Here is an 8,056-nt window from a genome sequence, read left to right as displayed (position 1 = left end):
TGAATAGCATTGAGGCTATACTTCGACGTTTCCTTTGGAAAGGTCCTGGCTTAGGAACGGGAGGTACTAGGGTATCTTGGAATGTCGTTTGTCTCCCAAAAGAAGAAGGCGGCCTCGGGATACGAAGACTTATTGACTATAACAGAGCCATGACCCTAAAGCACATATGGATCCTTTTCACCGATAAGGAATCTATGTGGTGCAAATGGATACATTCAAACTTTTTAAAGAAGAAAAACTTTTGGGTTGTATCCAAACCCACCTTTTGCTCATGGACTTGGAAGAAGATTCTTGACTTGCGAGTCTCAGCCCATACCTTTTTCCGGTGGAAGATTGGCGATGGCCGGTCCATATCCTTTTGGTATGATTGGTGGCACACAAGAGGGCCCCTTTACCTTCTTTTCAACAATACGGACATTTACCAATCTCGGATCCCGCGGGACTTTTCGGTTCGGGATTTTTTCCACTCTACATGGCAACCATCAGCAACCTTACACTCTATTTTGGAATGGATGGATGATCTTCCAAGATTAGAAGATGACACTCCGGACAGCTTGATATGGAGCCCAAACCCGACTGAATCCTTCTCGGTGGCCCGGGCCTGGAATCATATTAGGAAGAAAGGCCATCCAGCCCCTTGGCACTCCCTTATATGGGACTCTCATTTGACCCCCCGCCACTCCTTTTTATTATGGATTGTGTCTTTAAAACGGCTACCTACCCAGGTTTTTCTTATGTAAAATCGCCGGATCGAATCAGGATTATGTGCTTTCTGTCGCACTATCCCAGATTCCATCAACCATCTCTTCTTCGAATGCCCCGTTACTAGCAGGCTAGCCTCATTTTGGGCAACCAAATGTAACCTGCCATGGCGTAATCGTCCGTGGCTGGAGCTTCTTTCGTGGGCCATCAAAGTTTGCGGAGGCTCTTCATTCGCCCACCGACTTGCTAGATTTTCCTTTGGTGCTCTTTGCTACATCATATGGACTGAGCGGAACAACTCTCTCTTCAGAAACAAGAGTATTTTCATTCTGGGAATACGCAAACACATTCTCAAGCTAGTGAAGGATAAAGCTTTATCCTCAGGGAAAATTGCTGACACACCTACAAATAGGCGACTACAAAGGAACTGGGAACTCTCACCTTCCATTTTTTCATAATTTGGTTGTGTAGTTCTTTATCTTGTACCTAGCATTGTTGGTTGTTAGTCTTTTGGTTTTGCCTTGTTGAGTGCCCCCCCTCTCTCGGACTTCTTGTAAATTCGGGGCTCGGGGTTGTCTCTTGTAGTTTTCTTGTATTTGGTGATTAAGAAAAGTAATACAAACTCTTACCTTTACCAAAAAAAAAAAAAAAAAAAAACAACTGCGAAAGCATACTTTTCACATGCGTCTGGTACTGTTCACCCGGTTACTGTGCAGTTTCTCTCCCGAATGAAGGCGTCTGGACACTGTTCACCCGTCTGAATTGCCACCAATTCTGGTCTCTCCGGCCGTCGATTTGTGCTGTCCTTTGGGGTTGGGCTTCACCAGGTGCTGCTCCATCACTTGTGCGAAGGATTTCTCTGTTGGTAGTTCCTGCTCTTCGCAAAAATAGATCTGGGTTTCGGCTTAGTTGCTGTTCTTCGTTTCCTGCTCACCCGTCTGGTCCCGTCCTGATTCGTATCATTTTGACCGGCGATTTTGGGTGAGTCTTGGTGCTGCTGCGCGCCTGTAGCTGGTTAGTCCCTCGTCCAGTTGTTTTCTCGCTTGGTGACCCCAATTAATCGAGGAAGCAGGTCTGGGCTCCTGTGTTCCTGATGTTCGAAACTATTGTTCACCCGATTGAGCTTTCTGGGGTTAGGGTGTTTCCGGTGGTCTAACCTATCTGGAATCTGGAGGATAGGGTCGTATGGGACCTCTCCCTCACATACTCTCTGGCTAATTTGTTTAGTGCTCTTCTTGTGGCTCTTGAGTGGATCTGGAGTCTCCAGACCTGGGTATTCTGGTTTGTGTTGATACTGGAGAGTGGGTGCTGCTTGGCTGATTGTGGGTGACTGTGCCATGTGGTTGTTCTCTCCCCCTGTTGGACGAGATCTCTTGGATGGAATAATCATCTAAGTGAATCCATGGATGGTAATCCCACAGAAAAGGATCCTCCCCTGAAAGCTTCTAGTTCGAAGGCAATGCAAAAACAGGGAATGGCTAAGCAATCTGCTATGGCTAAAACCCCTGTTATGGCAAAACCTGGTATTCTTGAAGATACCTCGCATCCCACGATTCACGTGGAACTAGTGTCTCTAAAAACTGGTGAAGCCTCAGCAGCAATTGGCCAATCTGTTGCCCTCCCGAAGTATCCCGCAACGGCTAATGTTGGCTCAACAGAAGCCAATCGCAGATCATCATCTTCGGTTGTATCTGCAAATTTAAAAGCCCGAGATCCTCAGGGGTGTAGGTCTCGTAGTAGAGGCCAAAGCAGGGGAAGATCCTCACTCCATCCGTCCCATAATTCACAGAACAATGCTGGAACTTCATCAGACCAGCAAAAGGTCCCAGTGTCTGGTATGGGTCGTAGCAGAAGCAAGGGAAAGATTCCGTCCAATATTCCACCTCGCGACTCCAATGTACAACCTGCTCAACGCTCTTGGGCAGCTGTTGCCAAATCTGCGGTGAAGGGCTACTCCCTGTCCTATATTCCTCCAACTATGGTGGATGGAAAACCGGTTGTCGAAATCTCTGATGAAATTCTAGGGGATACTAACCCGTTGTGGTCGGAGTGCATTGTTGGCTATTTCGTTGGCAAGAAATTGCCCTTTAAATTGACTGAGAGTGCAGTTCAGAATTTGTGGAGGACACAAGTGGCAGATGTCCTAGCAAATGTAGATGGGTTCTATTTCTTCCATATACCTGATGAAGCCTTTCGCAGGAAAATACTGGACAGTGGCCCGATCACTATCCTTAGGGTGCCTATGATCCTCCAGCAGTGGCACCCAGAGTGGAAGCTCAACAAAAACCAACACCAGGCTCTCCCGGTCTGGATCAAACTAAGGAACTTCCCTTATGCCTTGTGGTCGGCTTCGGGAATCAGTGCGGTAGCTAGCCCAATTGGGAAACCGTTGCATGTTGATATGCATACGGAAAAAATGCGAATGATCTCCTATGTTAGAGTATGTATAGAGATCAAGGCGACCCAACCTCTTCTGGATTCGGTGGATGTTCTCTTGAATGGTGAAACATGGTCGATTAAAGTAGAGTATGAATGGCGCCCTATATCCTGCTTGTCTTGTGGTACATTTGGTCATCGGTGTGCTAATCCCACTGAGGCGCCCATTGGGAGTCCTCAAGTCAGTCCAGCTCCTGTGTTGGCTATTAACAAGCCATCTCTCGTGGGTGGTGATTGGGAGACGATCAAAAAGAAGCGGGGACATGCCAATCCATCCTCTGCAGAGCTGCCCCCCCGGTCTCTATTGCGCCTATTCAAAGTCCTGCTATCGAGGCTGCTAATACTCTCCCTGCCCTAGACCCTGAGATGTCCTCTCGGGATTCTTCTGAAGCCTCCTCTGGTTCAGAAGTTAATGAAGAGGATTCAGCTAGCAGTGTTGGTAGTGATCAAGATGAGGACTCCTCGACCCCTGATCCGTCGTCTAGAGTGATCTTGCCCCATCATGATCCTGCCATTCATGCTCATTCCAGGGATGCCTCTATTTCTGAATGCAATGCGCCCAAGGGTATTGACCCAGTTCAGGGCGGTTCGGTGGTCCCCGTGTCTTCTCCAGTGGAAGTGCCTAGTGTAGCTCACAACCACCCTCCCACCAAGGCAGCCAAACCGAAATCAAGAAATCGGGGTGGCTCTAAAAGGCGGTAATCCTATCCTCTTTTTGCTATATGTTTTTTGGTATATGGGATATTAGGGGCCTTGGTGACCCCATTAAGCAGGCCAAAATTAGAGCCCTTGTTAGAGCTCATAATATCTCTTGCATTGGCATACTTGAGACGAAGATTAATCAGTCCCTTTTTGAAAAGATATCAATTGGGCTTCTACCTGGCTGGGTTTGGACTGCCAATTACAATTATTCTCCTCGTGAAAGAATCTGGATTGGGTGGAAGCCCTATGAGGTTGACCTGCAAGTCATCTCCTTATCCTCTCAAGTTATCCACGGCCATATCCGTGTTTTGGCTCTCAATAAGACTTGTTTCTTCTCGGTTGTGTATGGGGAGCATACCTTTACTGCTAGGCGTTCTTTATGGGCTGACCTTATAAGGTCCAGCGTTCCTTTTGAAGCTGAACCTTGGCTGGTTGCAGGCGACTTCAATGCCATCCGATTCGACTCGGATAGGATGGGTAGTTCTAATACATGGATACCGGCGTTTGATGAATTTGGCCATTGTCTAGATCAAGCTGGCCTGGATGACCTAAGATACATTGGCCATCGGTTTTCTTGGGCAACATCATCTGGTGCCTCGCGCAAACTTAGGAAAATTGATAGAGCATTGGTCAATGATTAATGGCTCAGCTCGTTCTCTTTCTCGGAGGCCAACTTTCTAGCCCAAGGAGTCTCTGACCATTCTCCCATTATTGTTAGAATTGCCCCCGCTTCCTCAGCTAGGAAGCCCTTTAAATTCTTCAATTATTGGATGTCTCATCCGTCGTTCCCTACGCTGGTTTCTCAGGTTTGGGATTCTTGTATTGGTGGTACTCCCATGTATGTCCTTTGCCAAAAACTTAAACTGCTCAAAGGGCGTCTCAGGCAGCTCAATAGAGATTCTTTTTCAGACATATCGGCGCGTACATCGCAAGCCAGGGCTGAACTACTGGCTACTCAAGACGCCCTAGTACTGGACCCTTTCAATTCGGACTTGGCTATCCTGGAAAAGGACCATCTTCAGGTATTCTCGGATCTTAGACTCCAGGAGGAAAGTTTCTTTAAACAGAAATCAAGGATTAAATGGTTGAAAGAGGGGGACATGAACTCCAAATATTTCTACCATTTCGTGAACAAGAGACAACTTCATAATCGGATCCTTTCGGTGTCCGATGAAGAAGGCACTGTTCTCTCTGACCCAATTATGGTTCATAGCCATATCATCTCATTCTTTGAGACTCTACTTAAGGCGAACTCTCCTGCTATTCGGCCTACTTGTGCAGAAATCCGGTCTGTGGTGGATCGAGCCCTCAGTCCTGATCAAATTCTCTCTCTCTAGAGAAGTAACTGCTCTTGAAATTCGGAATGCATTCTTCTCCCTTGCAAAAGGTAAGGCCCCCGGTCCCGATGGCTTTAATGTTGACTTCTTTACATCTTCTTGGGAAACTGTGGGGCCTTCGGTTGTGCTCGCCATTAAGGACTTCTTTCGGTCAGGATCATTGCTTAAGGAGATCAATACAACGATTCTCACTCTTGTGCCGAAGATCCCCAATGCCTTGTCCATGAATGACTTTAGGCCTATTGCCTGTTGCAACTCTGTCTATAAATGTATTACTAAGATTTTGGCTAATAGGCTTGCCTCTGTTCTGCCATCCATTATTAGTAATTCCCAAAATGCTTTTGTCAAGGGGCGGAGGATTGGAGATAACATCCTTCTTGCTCAGGAGCTCTTTGCGGGGTTTCATCATGACCCTTATCGGCCAAAGTGTGCAATTAAGGTTGATTTTCAAAAGGCCTATGACACAGTTGATTGGGCTTTCTTGGAAATGGTTTTGCAAACCTTTGGATTTCCCCAGTTGTTTGTTAAACTCATCATGGAGTGTGTGACATCCCCGAAATTCTCCATTTCCATAAATGGGGAGTTACATGGATTCTTTTCTAGTGACAGAGGAATACGCCAAGGGGATCCCATGTCTCCCTACCTCTTTACACTAGTGATGGAAGTACTCTCTGGGATTCTCAACACTTGTGCGTGGTGTCCGGGGTTCAAATACTTCTGGAGGTGTAAGCCAGTGGGTTTAACCCATTTGTTCTTTGCTGATGATGTCCTTTTATTTGTTGAGGGGAATACAACCTCTACTACCTTGTTGAAGGAAGGACTGGACCTGTTCTCTAAGTGGTCTGGTTTGAAACCTAATGTCAACAAAAGTGAGATTTATCTCTCTGGTGGATCGGCGGAAATACGTGGACAAATCCGAAATGTGTTTGGCTTCAATGAAGGTATGCTCCCTTTTAGATACCTTGGGGTTCCTATCATCTCAACTAGGTTGAGCAAGGCGGACTGTAGCACTTTAGTGAACTCCATTATTGCACGAGCTCGGTCTTGGTCCCAAAGATTCTTATCATTTGCTGGCCGACTACAACTCATTAAGTCAGTACTTCATGCTATTCAAGTTTTCTGGGCAAGTGTTTTTACACTACCACTATCTGTTCTGTCTAGTATTGAATTGATCCTTAGACAGTTCCTTTGGAAGGGCCCGGACCTTGGTGTTGGTGGAGCTAGAGTCCCCTAGTGTGATGTATGCCTCCCTAAAGAGGAAGGTGGCTTGGGTATTCGTAGACTCCTTGATTGTAATCATTCAGCAATGCTCAAACATATATGGACTCTGTTCACAGATAAGGAATCCCTTTGGTGCAAGTGGATTCACTCCATTTTTTTGAAGAATAAGAATTTCTGGATAGTGCCTAAGCCGACTTTTTGTTCTTGGGCTTGGAAGAAAATCCTCGACATCCGCCGGGATTTTCATATGTTCTTCAAATGGCAAATTGGTGATGGAACAACCACTTCATTCTGGTTTGATTCTTGGCATCCCAAAGGCCCTCTTTCGGCTATATTTTCTAATAGGGACATGTATTGTTCTGGTATCCCGAGAGAGGCCTCTGTTCGGGAATTCCTCTCCGGGTCTTGGCATAGCTCGCGAATGCTTCAAACCTTCTATTCCTGGCCGGATGTTATACCTGTTTTGGATATACAGAGTCCTGATCGTTTCGTGTGGAAGGGCCATTCGACGGGCGTCTTCTTTGTGGTCTCGGCATGGGAGCAGATCAGAATCTGCAAACCGATTGTCCCTTGGAGCTCTTTCGTGTGGGATCAGAGCATCGTGCCGAGGTATAGTTTCTTGTTGTGGGTCATATCGCTGAATAGGCTCCCAACACAGGTTTTCTTGCTTAATTATCGCAGAATATTAGAAGGTGTTTGTGCCTTTTGTAAATGTAGACCCGATTATGTTGATCATCTATTTTTTGGGTGTCCTGTCACGGGCACCCTTGCACTCTTCTGGGCGGAAAAATGTAATTTATCATGGAGAAATCAGTCCTGGCAAGATACTCTTCATTGGGCCACCCGGTTCATAGGCGGCCACAGCTTCTCCCAATGCCTTGCTCGCTTCTCTTTTGCAGCATTATGCCACATTATATGGACAACTCGAAACAATATCCTATTCAGGAATCAACCCCTCTTTGTGCCGGCCCTACGGCAACACCTTGCAAAGCTCATAAGGGATAGAGGTCTGTCCCTCAAGCCTGTTGAAGATAATCCTCGGAACAGGAGGATCCAAGTCAATTGGGGTATTTCGCCTACCATTTTTGATTAACCATTTTGGGTTGTTGTTGTAGTTGTTTGGCCTACATTCGGTCTTGTTGTAAAGTGCGCTTGATGCTTTCGAGCTCCATTACCGTTACACCTTTGCACCTGTTAGGGCACCTTGGGTGTCGTTTTAGGTACGGGGTTTTTGTGTTTCGGTCACATCTCATGTAGGTTACGCTTTAAAAAGTCAATATACATCTTACCTTACCAAAAAAAAAAACAACTGCGAAAGCATTTGCCAAGGATGTTTTCATTAATCAAGAACGAAAGTTGGGGGCTCGAAGACGATCAGATACCGTCTTAGTCTCAACCATAAACGATGCCGACTAGGGATCGGCGGATGTTGCTTTTAGGACTCCGTCGGCACCTTAAGAGAAATCAAAGTTTTTGGGTTCCGGGGGGAGTATGGTCGCAAGGCTGAAACTTAAAGGAATTGACGGAAGGGCACCACTAAGAGTGGAGCCTGCGGCTTAATTTGACTCAACACGGGGAAACTTACTAGGTCTAGACATAGTAAGGATTGACAGACTGAGAGCTCTTTCTTGATTCTATGGGTGGTGGTGCATGGCCGT

General features: G+C 46.4%; 1 protein-coding gene across 1 annotated transcript; it reads left to right on the top strand.

The window, feature by feature from the left end:
• Positions 1-3,504: 3,504 nt before the first annotated feature.
• Positions 3,505-7,491, top strand: LOC115664561 (uncharacterized). Its single transcript, XM_030586482.2, has 7 exons — positions 3,505-3,836; positions 3,887-4,469; positions 4,647-4,862; positions 5,122-6,118; positions 6,357-6,448; positions 6,874-7,007; positions 7,344-7,491. The coding sequence occupies exons 1-7, from the start codon at positions 3,505-3,507 to the stop codon at positions 7,489-7,491; spliced, it is 2,502 nt and encodes an 833-aa protein (XP_030442342.2).
• The last annotated feature ends 565 nt before the right edge of the window (positions 7,492-8,056 follow it).

Source organism: Syzygium oleosum, unplaced genomic scaffold, assembly GCF_021117445.2.
Source record: "Syzygium oleosum isolate NSW1041296 unplaced genomic scaffold, Sole_v2.1 Sole_v2.36, whole genome shotgun sequence".
In the NCBI taxonomy this organism is placed as follows: domain Eukaryota; kingdom Viridiplantae; phylum Streptophyta; class Magnoliopsida; order Myrtales; family Myrtaceae; genus Syzygium; species Syzygium oleosum.
This window is presented reverse-complemented; position numbering and strand designations above follow the sequence as displayed.